The sequence below is a fragment of the Chelonoidis abingdonii genome, chromosome 1, assembly GCF_003597395.2.
Source record: "Chelonoidis abingdonii isolate Lonesome George chromosome 1, CheloAbing_2.0, whole genome shotgun sequence".
NCBI classification, from domain to species: Eukaryota; Metazoa; Chordata; order Testudines; family Testudinidae; genus Chelonoidis; species Chelonoidis abingdonii.
In genome coordinates, this window is record NC_133769.1 from 225,550,843 (window position 1) to 225,572,701 (window position 21,859).

The window sequence follows — 21,859 nt, forward strand, 5'->3', positions numbered from 1 at the left end:
GAGGTGAAAGTAAGCCAGTGTGGTCTGGTACGCTTCTGCATTGGGGATTTAAAGGGCTCGGGGCTCCCTGCAGACACAGGGAGCCCCAAGCCCTTTAAATCCCGGCCCACAGCCGGACTAGGGCCGGCATTTAAAGCACTCCTCTGAGCTTCCCGCCATGGTGGGGGGCCTGCAGGAGCCCTTTAAATCTCAGCCTCAGCCTGCAGCTCCAGCAGCTGACCTGGGGCTAGCATTTAAAGGGCCTGGAGCTCCACAGCAGCTGGAGCCTCAGGCCTTTTAGTTCACCCCAAGGGCTACCAGCCACCTCTGCAGCTGGGAGCCCCCTGGGTGATTTAAAGGCCCTGGAACTCTCAGCCACAGCTGGTGCCCCAGGACCTTTAAATCTTGAGGCCTTGCCTCTTCTGGTTGAAACCACACCTGATCCAGATGAGGCCATCCCCCGACTTTGGCCATACCAGTAAGTCCTCTGAGTTACTTTCAACCCTGGCCGTGGGCCAGAGCTCTTTGAGTAAGGGGATTCAGCAGTAATTGGTGTGGAGCAGAGTAAAGCAACCAGGATGGTCATGACGGAAGCTGGAACTCTGTCCTGCCTCACACCTGTGGGGAAGACAGGCCTTCAGACACTCCCTCCTGTCTGTATTGCATTTTCCAGCCCAGGAGCAAGGAACCATTTCACACCTTAGCGTGGGGGGGAGCTGAAGCCCAGAATGGGGAAGTAACTTGCCTGAAGTCATCCAGTGAGTTGGTGCCAGGGTGGAGAATAGAAGCCAGATCCCGACTCCCAGCTCTGTGCTCTGATCACCAAAACAGCCCTTTCCAGATCCACTAGGAGGGAGAGGGGGGTAGAAGAGTAGGAGGTACTCTAGCCATGTCCAGAAGACCCAAGGGCATTTATTTTCATTAAATATGTAGACTAAATAGTGAAATTAATAAATTTTCAAGCTGAATGTGTATTAATTCTAATGAACAATGCCACATTATGCAGTATTCATTTTTGAAAGTTTATAATAAGCGATGCTCTGGGGAAAAGGGAAGGGAGGGGCGCAAGGTGGAAGTTACGCCTAGGTGCAAAATGTCCTTGCACTGGCCCTGACCCTGCCCTCTTCTGGCTTGCCAGCACAGCAGGGATACAGATCTCCCCTCTGGCACCCAAAGCATAGGCTCCTTGGCACCACGGGAGAATCTCTGCTAGCTGCTCTTAACAATGTTGGACCTCTGACACATTTGCAGGGGCAGCTCCAGGCACCAGCGCACGAAGCGTGTGCCTGGGACAGCAAGCCGCGGGGGGGGAGTGGCCTGCTGGTCGCTGTGAGGGTGGCAGTCAGGCATGCATGTGGGAGGTCCACTGGTCCCTCGGTTTTGGTGGCAATTCGGCAGCGGGTATGCCGAAGGCGCGGGACTGACAGACCTCCTGCAGGCATGCCGCCGAAAGCTGCCTGACTGCCGTGCTTGAGGTGGCAAAATACATAGAGCTGCCCCTGCACATTTGAGCAGGTCTGACACCTCACCTCCAATCCAGCACAGAGCAGCACTACGCAGACTATAGTGATCAGTAAATTCTGCACAATGCTCTCACTTTTATACAGCCTCATCCCACAGGACTACAAATCCCAGGGCACAATCTATGGCCTGGGCCCTACTGACAGGGAGGGAAGGGACCCCAGGGCAGACTCATCAGTGCACAACACAACTTGTGAGGAGATTTTTATCTAAAAGCACCAACCTCCAATGACAGTGCCACGGAGGTCTGTAATGACAGCCATACAGCACACAGAGGACTTTGATTTGTAAAAGTCTCATTTAGAAGGTGTTCTTTAATATAAGTCTGTAAAACATCCATGAATATTCTGGCAGGGATCAGAAACACGACACAGACAATCCAATTTTATAAAAGACCTCTGGTGCTCATGAGACCTTTGTTGATTTTCCATTTGACACACACAAAACTATATTATCAAGAAACCTGAGGTTGGGTAATATAGAAAAGTGTCTGTTTTTTTCTGGTCACAGGACAAAACAGTCACATGGCTTTAGAAACGCTAAAGTTTCAACAATGGCATCTTCCTGTTTTACCATTTTTGAGAGTTCAACTTTAATTCACCCCACTCCACTGAAATATGCTGACTATGTGTTATTCCATCTGTGAGAAATGAGAGGAGGGAAATGTAGCCAGCCAGTTGTTATGGAATCCCTCTTGGTGGTTTTTCTCTACTTGCTTTACCTGTAAAGGGTTAACAAGCCCACAGGTAAAAGGAAAGGAGGGGGCACCTGACCAAAAGAGCCAATGGAAGGTCTAGACCTTTTTAAAATTGGGAAAAAAACTTCCTGTTGTCTCTGGTGGTGTTCTCTGGGAAAGAGGGGAACAGGGAGTATTTATGCTGTGAGAAGCTTTAAGCCAGGTATGAAAAACCATCAGATCATACCTAAAGATTGCTTATCTGAAACCCCAGAAATGTAAGTAAATTAGAGAATGTCGAGGAAGATGGATTTAGGGTTATTTCTTTTATTTTTTTATTGGTTTGTGGACTCCTCTGTGTGAACTCCAGATGCTTTTGTTAAAATGAACCCCCCAAGAAAGCTAATTTGAGTGCTTAATTTTTGGAATTACTCTTTTAAAAGCTAGCAATAGCCTGAGTTTTCAGATGAATTTTCTTTTTGTTTTTAATAATTTTTTTTTTTTTTTTTTTAAAGAACAGGATTGGATTTTTGGCGTCCTAAGAGGTTTGTGCATATGCTGTTTGACTAGCTGGGGGCAACAGCTAATTTCCTTTGTTTTCTTTCTCAGCTCTTCCCCAGAGGAGGGGTGAAAGGGCTTGAGGGTACCCCACAGAGAGGAATTCTCAAGTGCATCTGAGTTCAAAAAAGGGTTTTTTTTTTGCATTTGGGTGGTGGCAGCATCTACCCATCCAAGATCAGAGAGAAACTGTAACCTTGGGAGTTTAACACAAGCCTGGAGTGGCCAATATTAATTTTTAGAATTTTTGCAGGCCCCACCTTCTGCACTTGAAGTGCCAAGAGTGGGGAATCAGCCTTGAAACCAACTAACATGGTTTGCTTTCAAATTTAAAAAGGTTAAAAAAACTTTGAAATGGCAGAATAGTTCTATGGGCTAGAGTATGGTACAAAATATAGAAGAAAGGAAGCAAAAAGAAAATGATACACTACTACTTGCCTCTCATAGCCTACATGCTACACTGATTAGTGGTATACAAACACATATGTAACTGGCTTGCTAGATCAATCAATTATAGGTAAAAATTCATTTCAGCAGAGGATCCAAGCAAGAAAATTTGATCTATAACTTAGCATGAAGGGCCTTTTTATTCTGGCCTTGCATAGGGGTGAGGGCAGTACTGACCCTGAATTTGGAGCTAGGAAGATGACCAAACAGCCATTATGGAATGTTGAAGGAATGAAAGGGAAAAAGTGGGAAGGAAAAATGTCATTAGACCTCTGTAAATTGGGCCCTGGAAAGTTCAGACAGTGCTCTCAAAGTCAGAATTCTTAATGGTTGCTGCTGAAGGCAGAGGTCACATTGTGAAATACAGTGGCACGGAAAAACAATGAGAACGTGAGTTGGGAAATGTATGACATAGTTCAAAACGTATTTAGCTTTTCCTAGAAATGGCTGTAATAGGGAGGAAGGATTTCATTTTTAACAACTTACTAAAATAAACAGGCAAATTCAAATTGAGAACTGGTTTAAACAGGGAAGTGATGCCTGCTTACATCAGGTCTGAATGTATTTGAAATATTTATCTGATTTTTACATTTATATCATACACCTTAGTATCTGACCACCTTTGGTTGGTAAAAATACTGTTTTGAAGAGTTTTAGTTTTCTAAAAAGTTGTCATACTTTGGCATAATTTTGTTCTGATGTAAGTCCTGAACAAAAAAAAGTGTGTGCGCGCGTGCGCTTCTGATCCAGTAATGCACTTACGCATGTAATTAACTCTGAGCATGGAAGCAGTTGTGGTCAAATCTTAATCTTTGTAACCCTGGGGTACACGTGCAATTATAAAGAACACAGAGACTGTAATCACATTTTAAAATAATTTACAATAAATTCATTTTCCAAAATAATCACATGACTAGAGTTGGCTAGCTACTCATTTATGACTAAGATTTCTGTGATCCAGAGGAGAGGTCATTTGAGAATCAAAGGAAAAGGTGTATAGTTCTTGCAGTTAGTGTCTTCTAAGCATTTCACAGCCCAAATGCTAATGAACACCATCTCTTTTGCTGGAGAAAAAAACTGATTCATCCAAACTCAACAGGTTTTACATGGAGCTGATTGCTAGTTGGTAACATAAGACCATGCATAACTCTTTTGAAAAAGTAATTTCAATAACCATTTATTTTAAGGCTGATACAAAGGAACCCTACCAAATTCACAGTCCTTTTTATGACACATAGGGCACCCTGGGGTGAAAGTTAACTTAAAGGATTTGCCGGTACACTAGAGTCCTGAGCAGAGGGTGGGGCCTCAACCAGGAGGGGGCAGGCCCTTGACCAGAGATGGGTGGCCTTTAACTCCCTGGGCAAAAGGCCCAGCGCAGCAGCTAGAGCCCCAGGCCCTTTAAATCACCACCAAAGCCCCAAGGCTCTGGTAGTGGGGCTCTGGCAGCTATTTAAAGGGCCTGGGGCTCCCAGCAGTGGCTGGAACCCTGGGCCTCCAGCCACCACTACTGCAGCAAAGCCCGGGGCCCTTTAAATCCCTGCTGGAGCCCTAGTGCCAGAACCCCCGGGCCGCACTAATGAACCCAGGCTCCACATGTTACAGGAAGCCCCAGGCCCTTTAAACCACTGTCGGTGCCCTGGGTCCTTTTACATCTTGATTTAAAGGCCCCGCCCCCAGCTCAGGACGGAAGGAACCATAGACAGACTGACTGACGGATGGGGCGGCTCTGGGGTGCTGCTGCGTGGAGGACTAAGATCCCACCGCGGGGCAGGATGCTGGCGCTCAGGTGAGGGGCCGGGCCGGCTCGGGTCGGGGGACGAGCTGCTCCAGGGCCACGGGCCGCTCCTCCCGCCCCGGGGCTCGGAAGGGGCCCGAGCGCCGGCCGGTGCCCCCGGGGCAGCCATCGGCCGGGCGGGGCTGTTGTGCCGCCGGGAGCAGCAGCCGCTCGCTGGCTCCGGGTCCCGCAGGGAGGCCCCGGGTTCCGCTCTTTTGTGCGGGGCGCCGCCGGCGTCCCCGAGGCGGGTAACGGGGCTGCGGCGGGAGCCGCCTTTGCCTGCGCACTGGCACGGCTCGGGCGCGCTCCTGCGCCCCGCCTGGCGGCGCCGTGTCCCGGCCTGGGCGGGGGCGCCCTGGTCTCCGGTCCCAGGGCACGCGCCTGCCCGGCGCTGCTTCAGGTGAAAAAAACAAAAACTTTCAGATGCAACGTTATCGTCGCTGACATGGCTGCCCGGACAGGCTGTCAAAATCCTAGCTGCGCGCTAAGCCTTACTTCGTAGACCTCGTGTAAATGGGCGCTGTCCGGGTATAATACACAGACCTGATATCTTGCATTGTGATTCGGCACCATTTGATAAATAACCGCACAGTGTACAAGGCAGTGGAGAATCAGGCTACATAGATATTAAACTAGCTGCTTGACAAATAATTCATTAAATGATTCAACTTGAAAAATGCATTGTTTTGCCATTAATGCTAGTTGCCGCCCCCACCTTTTTTTTTTTTTTTTGCATTTCACTCATCTTAAATAATGAAAATTGAATAGTTGTACTGTTGTTTTCAGTATTTAACTTAATTTTACAGTTCTGGACTAGCATAAAGCTGTGCTACTTGAGTTGAAAACACTGTAGAGGAACGTTTAAATCCAAGCAAGCTGTTTGAACTGAAATGCAAACAACTCAGGCAGATTTTGAACCCTTTTCTACTAATGCTTGAGGCTAAATTCTGCCCTCATTTATGCCCTGTGCAACTCTATTGATGCCTATGGGCTGAGCCAGTACAGAGTGTCAGTGAGGCCAGAATGTGGTCTTAAATGTTAAAACGTTTTTTCCTCCTAAAGTACTTGCCATTATACTTCAAAATCCTATACAAATATGAAGTGAGTTAAGCAACAGATCACCCCGGGGCTCTGCTAATAAAAGTGGCTGTTGGAGTCAAAGGCTGTGTCTGCAGTAGGGGATGTTAAAAGAAAGTTTCCACCATTACCGCTGTGGCAATGCCTAGTGCAGATGAGATTTAGTGCAGTGGTCCCCAAGCCTTTTACATCTCCCCCCCCCCCCTTTACCCGTGTCCCCCCGGGAGCCTAGTTGAGAGCTGGGGCCATGGTTGTGGGCAGGGGCTGGGGCTGGAGCTGCGGCCTGGCTGGGAGCCAGGGGCCGAGGCTGGGGCATCAAATGGGGCCAGCAGCCAGGGCAGTGGCTGGGTACAGAGCGCAGCTAGGATCCAGGGCCACAGCTCCAGGTTGGGCCAGAAAAGAGCTGGGGGCAGAGTGGAACTGAGTGGTGCTCCCTCCCTGCCCACCATGGGGACTGGCCCAGGCCCTGCTGGGCCCCCTCCTCCCTCAGTGTTCCTCTGCTCCCCACAAGAGGGCACGCCCCACAGTTTGGGGCCCATTGTCCTGTTAGTTAAATCAGCTAGAGAGATGCAGGGTCCATAGTGGTGTAGACAGCTCTGTCCTATTATACATGCTGAAGACCTACCTGTTTTTGAGGTGAACCCTCTGGCCATTTCTGCAGGAGGTTGAGGGACAGGCAAACCCTGTTCCTTGACAGGACAATATAGGGGATTGCTGTGAGAATTTTACCAGACAGAACAAGGAGTAATGGTCTCAAGTGGCAGTGGGGGAGGTTTAGGTTGGATATTAGGGAAAAACTTTTTCACTAGAAGAGTGGTGAAGCACTGGAATGGGTTATTTAGGGAAATGGTGGAATCTCCTTTCTTAGAGGTTTTTAAGGCCTGTCTTGATGAAGTCATGGCTGGGATGATTAGTTGGGGATTAGGCCTGCTTTGAGCAGGGCATTGGACTTGGTGACCTCCTGAGGTTCCTTCCAACCCTGATATTCTATGATTCTTTAGGGACTATCTGGCTGTTGAGATTAAAGTGAGGAACATGCAAATACAAATCAATAACAATGTATCTTATGAGTTTATTAGAAAAAGCAATGTTGCTTTGTGATCAAACTATGAAACTTGAAGTCGGGACTCAAAAAATCTAGCAACTTTGGTGCTTGCTGACTCAGTATGTAACCTTAAGGAAGTCATTTAAGCCCAGATCCTCAATGGTATTTAGACTCCTAACTTCAGTTGATTTCAGTGCTGAGTATCCACCCTAACGTTAAGGAACTTGCACTCTGTGAGACAGTGACCTGAAATGACATAGCTTTTTCACTAATATCAATAAGCCTCCTTTGTTGTTTGTTTTGCTTTTCCATATTAAAACTAGTGTCTTACTGCAGTAAAATAAAATCTTTTTCAGTGAATTTTACATTTTCCCTATTAATGTTACCTTAAATGATTTAAACTCATGTTCACTTTAGTAAAAATATTAGGTTTGTCCAAGAATTCCAAAATGATTTAGAAGTGTTGCTACACTTATTTTACAAATGGATAAATTGAGGCACAGAGACATTAAGGCCCAGATCCACCAAGGTATGTAGGCTCCTGACTTCCAACTGCAGTCTCTGCTGACCAAGCCCCTTTAAGATGCCTCAGATTGGGAACCTAAACACATGAGGCACTTCTGAAAATCTTGGCCACAGTTTATATGCTTCATCGACAGCTTCTTCCAAACAGTGTTATGAAAACACTGGGGAAACAACATATCTGATTTGGCTTTACTACCCTTCAACTCCCCCCCCACCCACCAAAATATTTTGACCATACAAGTAATGCAAACTTGTCTCTTTTACTAATTCTCTGCACATGCCAATTTGCAGTTCAGCCAACTCCACCTATAATATGTTTAAACTATTGCGTTGCTTGTGAAAAAAGGTCTATGAAAATGATGAAATGAGTCTCTGAAGTAGTGTGTACCTTTCTAATTTGTTTTCACTGCAATAATTTTGAATGATGCTTAATTCCTTTCATATCTACAGATGCACTGTAGGGAAGACTCCTTCTCTTCTGGCTAGGCCACTGACATCCATGACTAATGGTTTCCAGTCTCCTCCAGACATGTCTGAAGGTAATATAACTGGTTGAATTTTGGAAGATCATGTCATTAAAGGGTTTTATTCTTTTCTTTATACTGTTGGGTGAAAAGCACTGTCCTTATCAGTTATTAAGCTTAACTAGTTTAATGCTTTATTAATAAAATGTTAGGACAATATATTTACCACCTTAATCAAGCGTACAGCATAAGTAAAGTAGATAGAGCAGGATAATGTAATCAGTTAGCCTACTAGGAGAATAGCCCTGGGACTAGGTATTTCTGGCATCTGGTCCAATCTGGTGTAAATCCTGCGTTGCTCCACCTCCCCTTGTTAAATACGCATTCTTTGTACTGTGTCCTGTAACCTTGCATGGGCATAAATTATTTAAACTACCTAATCTGCAGACATTCCATTCTAAATATGTTTTCTAATAGAGTTTTAGCAGAATAAATAAAGTAACAGATGCCTCCATAGCTGTTTTTTATTTAACCATTGCTTTCATGTGTTATTTCTTTCAGCTGTTGTTGTATTGTTAAATATCTGTTTGTTATGGCCTTGGAGTTGCTGATTAGTTCTGTCCAGTCAGTGTTTATCCTTCCTAATCTGTCTTGCTTGTATCTATCTAGAAAAATTACACGTTGTCGTTTCACTTTGCCCAGTTATCTACACAGACCAAGAATCCACTGTAGGTAGGATGCAAACCAGCTTTCTGATTTCTTTTCAGCCTTTGAAAGCTATGTCAACAACACCCAGAGAAAGCAGGAAAGTTCCCTTTTTACATTTTCTTATAACAATATCTACTTCTCTAATATTAAATACAGTATATTATACTTTTCGTTCTAATACTCACATGCAACTCCCATTAAGGAGTGACACGGATGTATTGTAAAGAGTCTATCCCTTAGTGTAGTTCATATTATTTAAGACCTAGTTCCTGATAGTTTCTTTTATGTAAAATTCTTGCACATGTGTTGAACTAATGGTAAATCTGTGTGAATGCAGCGTACAAGTTCAGGGTATCAGCGTGGTCCTTTTTTACAGGAAAAACGGAAAGCTCATGTCTGTTTTTTGGGAAGGCACCTTTCCTTTTTCCCTGAGGATGTGTTCTGGATGGAGGGGAACTGTAGGATGGGGACATATGGATGGTGGGGGAGGATGGGCAAGAAGAGGAAAGAGTGAGAAATAGAACTGAAATATCCTTCAGAAAAGCTGTGAGTTTTTATACATAAGAAATTATATATGAAAATCCTTTAATCTGATCAGAACCATGGATTCTGAACATTTATATCACTATTATTTTATATTAAAATACTGTTTTTAATCAGATTGATAATAATTAAATATGAAACATGAGTGTTAATGTTTTAATTTTAAAATGAAACTAAATGTAAATAATAATTACAGTTAGGCAGCCCAAAAAAGAATTTGAAAAGCAACTAGCAAAAAAGACACACAAACTAACAGCAATTTTTTTTTAAGTACATCAGAAGCAGGAAGCCTGTCAAACAATCAGTGGGGTCACTGGATGATTGAGGTGCTGAAGGAGCATTCAAGAAAGACAAGGCCATTGTGGAGAAACTGAAGACTTCTTTGCATCTGTCTTCACTGGAAAGGATATGAGGGAGATTCCTGCATCCCATCCATTCTTTTTAGATGATTTATCAGAGGAATTGTCCTAGACTGAAATGTTAGTAAAGGTAGTTTAGGAACAAATTGATAAATTAAACTGTAAGAAATCACCAGGACCAGATGGTATTCACCTAAATTCTGAAGGAACTCTAATATGAAACTGCAGAGCTACTAACTGGGCGATGTAGCCTATCTGTTAACTCAGCCTCTTTAGCTGTCCTCTAGTTGTTTGGTAATCTAATGCTCATTTAAAAAAAAAAAAAAAAGGCTTGAGGCAATCCTGGCAATTACAGGCTAGTAGGCCTAACTTCAGTACCAGGAATATTGGTTGAAACAGTAGTAAATAACACAATTATCAGACACGCAGATGAATGTGATAAGTTGGCGAAGAGTGAACACAGTTTTTGTAAAGGGAAATCATGCCTCCCCAATCTATTAGAATTCTTTGAGGATGACAACAAGCATGTAGACAAAGGTGATCTGTGGATATAGTGTACTTGGACTTTTAGAAAGCCTTTGATAAGGTCCCTCATCAAAGGCTCTTTAGCAAACTAGGCAGTCATGGGATAAGAAGGAAAGTCCTCTCATGGGTCAGTAACTGGTTAAAAGGTAGGAAACAAAAGTTAGGAATAAATGGTCAGTTTTCATGGTGGAGCTCTGTAAACTATCTCTACTGAGACCGGTGCTGTTCAACATATTCCTAAATGATCTGGAAAAAGGGGTAAATGGTGAGGTGGAAAAGTTTGCAGAGAATACAAAATTACTCAAAATAGTTAAGTTCAAAGCTGACTGTGAAGAGTTAAAAAGGGATCTCACAAAGCTGGGTGACTAGGCATGTGTGATTCAAAACCTTGTCTCTCTCACCAACAGAAGTTGTCCAATAAAAGATATTACCTTACCCACCTTGGGCAAAAAAAGGCAGGTGAAATTCAATGTTGATAAATCCAAAGTAATTCATATTGGAAAACATAATTCCAACTATACATACAAAATCATAGAAGATTAAGGTTGGAAGAGACCTCAGGAAGTCATCTAGTCCAACCTCCTGCTCAATGCAGGACCAACCCCAACTACATCATCAAGGGCTTTTTCAAGCTGGGCCTTAAAAACCTCTAAGGAAGGAGATTCCACCACCTCCCTAGGTAACCCATTCCAGTGCTTTACCACCCTCTTAGTGAAATAGTTTTTCCTAATATCCAACCTAGACCTCCCCCACTGCAACTTGAGACCACTGCTCCTTGTTCTGTCACCTGCCACCACTGGGAACAGCTGAGCTCCATCCTCTTTGGAACTCCCTTTCAGCTTGTTGAACACTGCTATCAAATCCCGCCCCCCCCCCCTCACTCTTTTCTGTAGACTAAATAAGCCCAGTTCCCTCAGCCTCTCCTCATAAGTCATGTGCCCCAGCCCTCTAATAATTTCCATTGCTCTCTTCTCGGCTCTCTCCAATTTGTCCACATCCTTTGGGGGGTGGGGGGAGGAAACTGGATGCAATACTCCAGATGTGGCCTCACCAGTGCCGAATAGAGGGAAATAATCACTTCCCTCGATCTGCTGGCAGTGCTCCCACTAATGCAGCCAAATATGCCGTTAGCCTTCTTGGCAGCAAGGGCACACTGCTGACTCATATTCAACTTCTCATCCACTGTAATCCTCAAGTCCTTTTCTGCAGAAGTGCCGCTTAGCCAGCCAGTCAGTCCCCAGCCTGTAGCATTGAATGGGATTCTTCCTTCATCAGTGCAGGACTCTGCACTTGTCCTTCTTGAACCTGATTAGATTTCTTTTGGCTCAATCCTCCAGTTTGTCTAGGAGTCTTAATTAACTGTTTGACTCCAAGATCTCTTGCTTGAGTGCTTATGACTAGTTCTCTGAAACGATCTGCTCAATGTGCAGCGGTAGTGTGTGCATGTGTATGTATGCGTGTGTGTGTGTTTGTGTGTATAATATAAGTTAACAATATTAGAAATGATTAGGAGAGAGAGAGGTGATAAGAAAATATCTTAATGTCCCTATATAAATTAATGGGATGCCCACACCTTGAACACTGTGTGCAGTTCTGTTTGCTCCATCTAAAAAAGACATGTTGGAATTGGAAAAATACAGAGAAGGGCAACAACAATGATTAAAAAGACTGGGACTGCTCAATTTAGAAAAGAGACAACTAAAGAGGGATATGCTAGAGGTCTATAAAATCATGAACGATGTGGAGAAAGTGAATAAGGAAGTGTTATTACCCCTTCACATAACAAGAATCCAGGGTCACCAAAGAAATCGATAGCAGGTTTAAAACAAAAGGATATATGTCTTCACATAAAGCACAGTCAACTTGTGGAATTTGTTTCCAGTGGCTTTGATGAAGGCCAGAAGTATAACTGGATTAAAAAAAAGAATTAAATATGCTCAAGGAGGATAGATCCATCAGTTGTTATTAGCCAAGATGGTTAGGGACACAACTCCATGCTCTGGTGTCCGTAAACTTCTGACTGCTAGAAGCTGAGAGTGGACAATGGGATGGATCACTTGATTGCCCAGTTTTCTTCATACCCTCTGAAGCATCTGGCACTGGCCATTGTTGGAAGACAGGATACTGGGCCAGATGGATCATTGGTCTGATCCAGTATGGCCATTCTTATTTTTTAACATATACGTTAAAATAGAACAAAGGGACTGAAATGGGACACAAATAATTCCTCTGAGATTCTGATACTATCTAATCCTTCAGTTATTCTCTAAAAAGAAACTCTTGTACTAATGACTGGGTTACTACTTGTGATTTACTGAATGTTGGAGATTTGTGTTAGTAAATGAGCAAACAAATAACTGAGGGGTGAGAAGGAGGGGAAGAAAAGCAAGATACTGCATGTTGTATTTAATGAAAATTGTACTTGATTCATTTATTGTGATTGTAATTTTAGATTTAGCTGTAACAGTACCAGCTAGTACTACAGTACAGTACATTTTTTGTAAAAGCTTCTAGGGGCACTCTGTTATTGGTTTTTACTGAGAAATGGGGAGCAATTGATGGTTTGTTATAACACTTACTGCTTAGTGAGGTTCTACTCTAAACCTGTAACTTTATTTGCCTGTAAAAACACCATACAGACTTCCATTGCTACATATAAATAACTTGTCCTTCTTTCATTCCCATTCATTGTATTAATCTATTTTTCCAAGCTGTCTCCTGAGTGCTGGATGCTCACCCCAACTTTTCCATATCACTGATCTCCATTCAAATTCCTTCTGTTTAAAAAAACAAAAAAAGCTCACTTCTTCTGTATCCTCACAAGAGGTGAACCAAACAACACATTAAAGATCGTCCTCCACCCCTGCAACTCAAAAAAAAAAAAAATAAAAAATAAAAAAAATACTCCATGTTATTCCTTTCTCTGACCTCCTTGTTGCATCTTTTCTTTCCCATTTACATCTGTTGAGGCCTTGATCCTTGAGGCAGCTCACATGTGTTAAGTTAAGCATGTATATAAATGTTTGCAGGATCACGGTCATAGATTGTAAGCTCTTCCGGGCAGGAAGGGACTATTGTCATTACTGGTACTTAACAAAAATTAATATTAAAATGAACCATGTAACTGAATGAAGACGAGTTGCCTACAATTAGATACTAATGTGCATGTGCAAAGTGGAATTTGGAGGGGAAAAATAACCAGACAACCCGTGACTAGAAATGTACTCTTTTTCCTTGTTCTATGGTGGTATTGACTGTCTAACTTGTTTTTTTCCACTCCACAGGACACTTATCCATTCATGTGAATAATGGTGTGTGGTGGTAATCAGCATGCATTTTAATATTTACAGAACCGCTTCAAGCCTATCTTGCTACTATCTAACTTTACTTGAAGATTCATGAAAAACAAACTAATATTTTTCTCTGTCAGCTTTCACAAGTCATCCCTGTGGTCATTAAAACTGTTAACCAGGATATGTGAGTGGTTCCAATCTCACTGGTAGAAATATTGCCAGGACATATATACAATGTGCTGATTGATGTAGGGGCATGCTAGATCATTTGCATTTTTAAAAAATCTGCAGGTAATAAAACCATTTATATTTTAAGGCACAGATCCTGCAGTTCTTATACATGTAAATCTCCCATTGACATAAATAAGAACTTTACCTAAGTAGAGATTGCAGGATTTGGCCCAAAAAGTATACACAGAAATATACTCGGGAAAGCCCTGGAATAAGTTTTTCCAACTTAGGTGCCTGAATTCACACTCCAATATCCGTATTTAGGAATTTAAGCAGCCTGACTTTTGAAAAGTTTTGAGTGCCTGTATCTTCCAATGAAATCAATAGGAATTGTAACCAATCAATACTCTTGAAAATTCAGGCTATTTATTTAGGGCCCTATGTATGGATTTAGCAGCCTAACTTTAAGGACTCAAGTTTGAAAATCTTTAACTTGGTATTTGAAGCAATGTTGATAATTTAAAGAGATGCCACATACCAACTCTAGTCTGCTTTTGTTGAAAGACCCAAGCCAACATTTTCCAAGTTGGCTGCCTGAAGTTAGACTCCTAAAGCCTCAGTTAGACATCTAAATAAAAACTTTGATTTTCAGATGTGCTGGGTACCTGCAACTCCCACTGAAATCAATAGCAAGGTCTGCTTAAAAAATGCTGGCACAATATGGTGCTTTGTTTGGGGAATACTACTATGTAACTTACTTGAAACAAATGGGAAGCTTACTCTCACTCCTAATGGAAATTAGATTTCAGTGCATCCAGTAAATACTGTTAACAGTTTTAGCCTCTGATTACCTTCACATTCTCTAGGGGAGTGTTTCTTAATCTTTTTGATTCCAGGGATGGGCTTGCTGTCTTCCTAAACTTTCTAGGGTTACTTCAGTATAACTTACGGTGTGAATAATCCACACACCTGAGCAGCATAAGTTATACTGAACCAAGCACCGATGTAGACAGAACTATGTCAGCGGGAGAGTTCTCTGTGCCGTTAGAAAACTATTTTCAGTACTCTGGTTTTCAAAGAGCCTATTTCTTGTACATTGTGCAAAAGTCTCTACATGCACTGAAACATTAGGGTTTGTTTTCCTAGCTGCCAGCTGTCTCTGAGGCTACTTTAAATTTCCATCTGTTCAAATTGGAAGAAATCTGTATCTTGATACCATCCCTTGTAGAGCCAGCTCTGCTTTCACTTTCATTGCTGTTTACAATATTCTCTCTTGATTTGAGGAACTCATAGTATTTGTATTTATACTGAACAGCTTTAGTGTTGGGTTTTTTGTGGTTAGAAAACCTTTTCTGGTTTGAGTGAATACTGTTACAGTGGAGCTGTAACAGTTTGAAACTGATGCAGCATCACTTTATTAGTACGCTATAGCAGGGATGCCCAAACTTTTGTATATTGTGGCCCACATGGTCATATGGATTGACTCATAGCAGTGGTTCCCAAAGTTTAACAACCTGTGAACCCCTTTCACTAAAATGTTAGGTCTCATGAATCCCCTTCTAAAAATGAATATTTCCAGGGATTTTCTCCTCTACCTGAGTATAAATTATAAAAAAGCAGTGATTTTGGAAATATAAAAGGGTTTTTATGACATGCTTATTGCACACTATTTATTATTATTTATCATTACAATATTTTTATTACATTATGAAAACGGCAATGGTCTTCCAAGATCTCCCCTTCATAGCTTGAAAAGAGTTCTGTGGCACCTTATAGACTAAGGTGCCACAGAACTCTTTGCCGCTTTTACAGATCCAGACTAACACAGCTACCTCTCTGATCCTTCATAGTTTGTATCACTTTGAATAAGCCTGTTTATAAGACAAGGCTCCTATGTTTCATCAAGGAGTATCAGATGTGAAACAGCATAAAGGTATTTAAGAAGCCAACTCAAAGAGTTCCTCCTACACAAGCATTCAGATCTTGAGCAGTCCAGGCAAACAACTCATGTTACAACAAAGCTTAAACTTGTTCTTTGTAATAATTTTAAAAACCATACTAGCTATTTATTTTAAAAACAGCAAAAAATATCCACCTCCTTTTTCATTTCTTATAAAGAGTTATGAAGTTTAAATCTCCTCAATGTGATAGATATGGTTGGTTTGATCTGCTTAGCTCTTGGAAGTCCAGGGGCTCCAGAGGCTGCTGGTCCCATGCTGCCCCGGGGTCCCTATCGACAGTTCTGTCCGCCATTAGGGAATTTTTTCCCAAGAACCCCCTGTAACATTTTGTGAGGCCCAGTTTGGGAACCACTGATTCATAGGAACCTCCTCTCCCATTCGTGATCTCATAACATTTCTGTCACAAATAAAGCAGTTGCTTTCATGGATGGTTTACTAATATTTTATACTGTTAAGCGATTAGAGTGTGTAATATAACAAAATAGTAAATCAGGTATGGAAGTTTAGGGAGCGTTATCTCTAATTGCTTGAAATCCTGTTAAATGAAGAAGGGAGCAGATGAATAATAGAATTTACTCACTAAACAAATTCTGAAACTATTTGGTTTTAAATCTGTAAATTGGATTTGGTTTTGGATTATAAATTTGGATTTGGTGTGCTCACATTTTAATAATATTCATTATGCATAGTTTCCTTTTACATTTTGCATAATCAAAATAAAAGTACTAAACCTTCTACCCTAAAAACACTTCTGTGTTTTAAATCTGTGAATAGTTGCACAAAAGTGAATGGGACTACTTGCACATGTATATCTTCAAGATTGAGGATTAAGTCATTAATAGTTTATTGCCTCATTCTCTTTATAATTAGAAATGGCTACAACTTCCTCTTCAAATCAAGATACAGAAATTCTAGGCGAAAACATTTATTTTTCTTTCAGTTTGCACAATAGTACAAAAATGGTTGTAGATGCTGTGATGGTGTTCATTCTAATGCTGCTTTACTCTAATGGATATTAGGGCAAGTTCACTACTGGCTCCATGAGTGGAATTTAATTGAGTTCAGTGGAGAAGCTCTTATATAAAGAGGCCACTGATGAGGCTTACTTTAATTTAGTTAATTTTTAAGCATTTACTTTGGTTAAGGTTTATTGGTGTAAAATTAGTCATGGAATTTTCCTTAATCCGAAATATACTTTTGATAATTGTTAATACAAATAGCTTGAGTGTTCAGTCTGGAATGTGCAAAGCAAGACTATGTGTAATGATTTTAATTTGCCTTGTATAGAAGATGTGAAGGATCAGCTGGGTGCTATCAGTGGCTGAATCTGTGTTTTGCTAGTGTTGTTTATGTAGCTGTCCCCTGGTGTGTCCTTAATTCTGTCTTCATAATTTAAAATCCTCTCTCTCTTCCTTCTAATAATCTTGATAAGGAGGCAAGGTTGCCCTGCTTGTGTAAACTGCTTCATGTCATTGTCTGTCTGAAATTTATGAACTACTGCTGGATGAGTTCAGGCACTGACCACACTGTGCATATACCAAACTGAAACTCGCAGCGTAGAGTCTGTAGATTTGAGTAGACTTAGCATTAACTTGGCAGTCCCAAATGAGAAAAGAACAGAACCATTAATCTGCCTCTTCACCCAAAATTTAAAGAAATCTCACATCCTCACACAGATGCTAGAGCTGTTTCACTGGTGCAGGCAATGGTAGAAATACTATTGACTGCCTGTGTGTAAGCCAGGAATAGGCAACCTTTGGCACTTTGGCTGGGCCGGTTTGTTTACCTGCCGCGTCCGCAGGTTCGGCTGATCATGGCTCCCACTGGCGCGGTCCGCCGTCCCAGGCCAATGGAGGCTGCAGGAAGTGGCGGTCAGCACATCCCTCGGACGCACTGTGGCCCTAGTGTAAGCCCAGCTGAGAGCTGCATTTCTACATAAAGGGAGACGAGTCCCTGCTGGTGAAAGCCAGTATACTTGATCCTGCCTGTCCTTGTTTGGAAATTATTGATTTAAAGAAGAGAAATTTTCCTTTTCTTCAGCTGCACTGTTCCCTTTTGGGTTTGTCTTACCTCTTGTCAGTCTGTGAATTAGCCAGGATTTATTTGTGTTTAGTCTGAAATGGCCCCATATTCTGATTCCCCAGGTTGATATTGATCTGCCACATTTTTTCAGTTATTTAGCATTCTAACAACTTTTGCATTTGCATTAGTAAATTTTCTGAAGGCATTTTCTCTTGGTTCTTGCTGTACACAACTGGTTACAGAATCATGTTTACTAAGATAAAAAGAATCCAGGTTAATTACGTTATTAAACTGTGGATAGTCTTGTTAACTCAACTCAAGATCATGATACACCTACTAAAATCAGCAGTGAATTTGGCCAACAATATCTAGTTTTCAAGCCACTGTTTGAATGACTTTGCTTGATCTTCCTGTTCTTGGGATGAAGATTGCACCTTTTTGCACCAGGCAACTTCACATTTGTCACTTAACTGATTTACTTTGATTTTATTTCAGTGCGAAGCAGATTGAGGGCTATAGTGGGAGCTTCTACCAACTGGAGGTACAGTGTACATGAATGTATTTTTTTCTTTCATTTCCGATACCCTTGAGAGAGCTCACTTCCGCAGCCATGGAGATTAACACCTTTATACAGCTAACCTGTGGGAAAACACCTGGCTAAGACTGGAGAAAACAATGAAAACTGAAGACTTTTGAATTCTGAATTAGTGGCTAAAGTTTGAGGTGGCAGCTCGTGTAGACATGCCCAAGCTAACTTTGGGACCAGAACAGTGAAGCTACAGCACTGCATGCTTAAGTGCTGGCTTGCTGTGTAAATAATTACCCAGCATTCTGGGCAGGCTTGTACAGCCCACTGTGAAGCACATGCCATCTCATCTTCCCTGCTCTGGTACCATACTAGCCAGATTAAGCTAGCTAAGGTATGGTTACGTGAACTGCAATTATACCCATTGATTGCAGTGTAGATATACCTTAAGTTTGTTGTAATGAAATTACAACATGGTTGTAATGGTGATTCATGGTTCATGAATCTCTTGTGGAAATCAGTGCCATTTTACATCGAGATTCGTCTATCTTGTTTGTACATGTAGGGTTTATAGTATTTTTGAGATTAGGAACACTTTTTACCCAATGAACTGCAAAAATTGATAGACCGTTTACATCCACTCTATTGTGCTGTTGTGTGTGTGTGTGTATATATAACTAAATGTGTGATTCAACATGTCGAAGTCAATGGAAACACATTGACCTCAATGAGAGTTGGATTGGGTTTTAAGATTCTTGTATGTCTAACCCTAGGGCTGCATGTACTGAACCACAGAACACATGCAAGATTCTCTACTTAATGGCTGTTTGTATCAATTTTGCTGATGTGAAAAGTCTGCACATGGTTTTTATAATGAGTGATACAGGGGTTGGACCATTTTGGAGGAAACCTGTTATAGTATTAGATGATTGTGCTTGATCCTATGTTTAGCTAATTCAGAAATACAAGATTTCCTTTCTGCAAATGTTTGTCACCTAGCAGTTGATACATGGATGGAGTATTTGTGTAATATTTTAAGAATAGTACTGCAGCATTTAAAAATATTGATGGTTTTGAGGAATAGTATTTCCTTATAATATACTATAGACAGCATAACCCCTAATATTTTCATCTATGTAGATGAAAGTGAATTTTTCTAAAACTTTTAGCAGTGAAAGCCTGGCTTCCTTGAAGGCAACAGGAGTTTTGCCATTGACTTCAAAGGAGATTTTAATATGTCTATTAAAGTGCAATGTAGGAGTAGGGTGGAGAACAGAATATAATTGGATCTCTTGTTCAATTCCTACAGGTTTATGGACTGTGTTGAATTTGCACCTGTAACTATCAATTTCATTTAGACCTCCCCTTTAGAACTTTGCCTCTTCCCTGGAATGTTTCACTGATAGTCCAACCTAGAGATAAATCCACAGAAACTAAAGAATAGAGCATCTTCACTTAGCAATCTGGTGTATTCCATGTCTGTACAGCTGTGTAACTTAGAATGTAGACCCTTTGGTGTAGGAACTGTAACTTCTTCTCTGCTCTGTGAACTCTGATATGCACTAGAGCTGATTGAAAAATAAATAACATTTCACAGTATTTTTAAAGCAGTGAAAGTTTTTATTTCCCTCAAAATATTCTGTGAAATTTTTGGTTTCTTTGATAGAACATTTTAATCAATCTTTTAATATTTTTTGAAAACATTTCAAAATGGGTTTTGGTGAGGGGAGAAAGCTCTCTTGCGTGCGCTCTCTCTCTCCCCCCCCCCCCCCCCCTCTGCCCGAAAGGGCTGGGGGCCCGGGGTGGGGGGCCGAGGGTCGGTCTGAACGCGGCGCCGCCCCCCCCCCCCCCCCACTGGAAGACAGGGGGTTTGCATTTGAAACGGCATTTTTCAGTCAAAAAAACCCCACCCCCAAACTTTTGTTAGAAAACTTGGGACCAACTCTGCTATCCACAATGGCGCATAGTACTGTATTATAACATGCACAAAAGATCATGCTGCACATATGTGAGTGGTATAGAGCCATTGTGAGAATTTTAAAAAAAAAAAAAATAGTTTGCTGTGCCTGGTCCAAGAAACAGGTTAGTGTTTTAGTGAATATCTTCAGCATTATATTTGAACTCTCTTTAGATTTAACAGCTTTAATACCCATTTGTTATATAGATTTAGTATTGACTTTAGAAGAGTTATAAAATATATGATTTCTAAAGTTAGTTTGCACTTTTAAGAGGAGGGAACTTCTGAAGCTCATGTAAGGAATGATGTTTAGAGCAAGAGTTTTACTTGCCATCTGCATCTCTGCAGGGAAGTAAGGTGGGATGAGGTGTCTCCTTATTCCCCTGTACAGGCTACTTGCCTCATGGATGACTGCGTTGTGGGGAGAGCACCCTCTGCAGGAGCAGTGTGCCTTTTTCTGCATAGATGGATTGGGGAATGGATAGATTTGGTTTTCACCTTCCATCAATGTGCTGGCCAGCACAGGTGAGCTGGTATGGCGGGAAAGTAAACTGCTGTTGGTGTAGAAGACTGGCAGGTTACTTTTCTCTTGGAACAAAGTGCTGCTGGGGGGTAGGGAGAAGAACTGAGAAGGGAATAGCAACGGAGTCATAGTTCCCTCTCTGGTCTCCTTACTCCAAGGCAGATTGTAAAGTGATAATCGGAACCTAGTAAGTTTAACAGATTTTTTTTATGTTGGAAGAGTTGGGTGATAGTAAATGTGATCCATAAGAATCTGTACAAAAATCATTTAGGTTAAATGATGTTTCCTTAAAATAAAGTATTTGAAATCAAGTGTTCTTTAAAGCAGTGCAAGGGTTGTTTTTTTTTAAACAGCTTTGCATCATTCAGGATCGGACATACATTTTTATTTAACTCTCTCTTGTACAAAGTATGCTATTTTATTTGATAAAACCATCACATCCTGTTCATTAAGAGTTTGCACATAGTTTACTCTTAACATTTCTGATTGCAATGCGTTATACATCTCTATTCCTCTCATGACATTTGATCCCTGGTATAATATATACTTTTTTCTGACTGCTGCTGTTTTGTTTTTGTTTTTAAGCATTGATCTACAGCATGGCATATTTTGAGGAGAGTTGCATCCTGTATTCTGCTGCTGATCTCATTTCTTTTCTTCCCAGTGATCATGTGCAAGCAATGCATGAAAGAAAAGACCTACATAGTCTATTGGCCAAACAGCAGGAAGACTTGCCACCTAGGAGAATGAATGATAGCTACATAGAGGTTATTTTACCTCTAGGAAGTCAACCTGAATTAAGAGAAAAATATCTGAATGTACATAATAGTGTGAGGTAACAAGGCAATCTTTTTATGCATATGGAAAAATAAAAATTGCTTATCTACTGTTAATGTAGTTGAATTCTCATTATTTATGTCCTAGGTTTGGAAGAATTCTTGAAGATCTTGACAGCTTAGGAGGTATGTAACTATACCTATGTTTAATGCAAATCTACTGTTACTGTATTAGAACAAGAGATAGCAAATGTCTGTTTGAAGATGTAGCTATTGTATTGTTTGGAGTGAATTACTTCAAAGCTTTTACTATATATTGCTCTGTTATCCGGCATGTTGGGAGAGTCAGGGGTGCTGGTAATTAGAAAATCCCAGTTAAATAAGAGGGAGGGTGCGGGAGGGGTTTCGGGGCAGGGGGTTAGGGCA

The 21,859-nt window shown here is 41.5% G+C and overlaps 1 protein-coding gene across 3 annotated transcripts in view; it reads left to right on the plus strand.

Annotated features, from left to right (window-relative positions):
- Window positions 1–4,522: 4,522 nt before the first annotated feature.
- Window positions 4,523–21,859, plus strand: part of ACOT9 (acyl-CoA thioesterase 9) — a 41,912-nt gene continuing 24,575 nt past the window's right edge. Inside the window, exons 1-6 of one of the 3 annotated variants that reach the window (XM_032803079.2) lie at window positions 4,524–4,970; window positions 8,056–8,144; window positions 13,489–13,515; window positions 18,147–18,192; window positions 21,322–21,492; window positions 21,582–21,619. In XM_032803079.2, coding sequence (XP_032658970.1) covers window positions 4,900–4,970; window positions 8,056–8,144; window positions 13,489–13,515; window positions 18,147–18,192; window positions 21,322–21,492; window positions 21,582–21,619 — 442 coding nt within the window. In that variant the 5' untranslated portion in view covers window positions 4,524–4,899. Of the gene's footprint in view, window positions 4,971–8,055; window positions 8,145–13,488; window positions 13,516–18,146; window positions 18,193–21,321; window positions 21,493–21,581; window positions 21,620–21,859 lie in introns of all 3 variants that reach the window. The other 2 variants (XM_032803081.2, XM_032803082.2) reach the window with 2 other exon arrangements.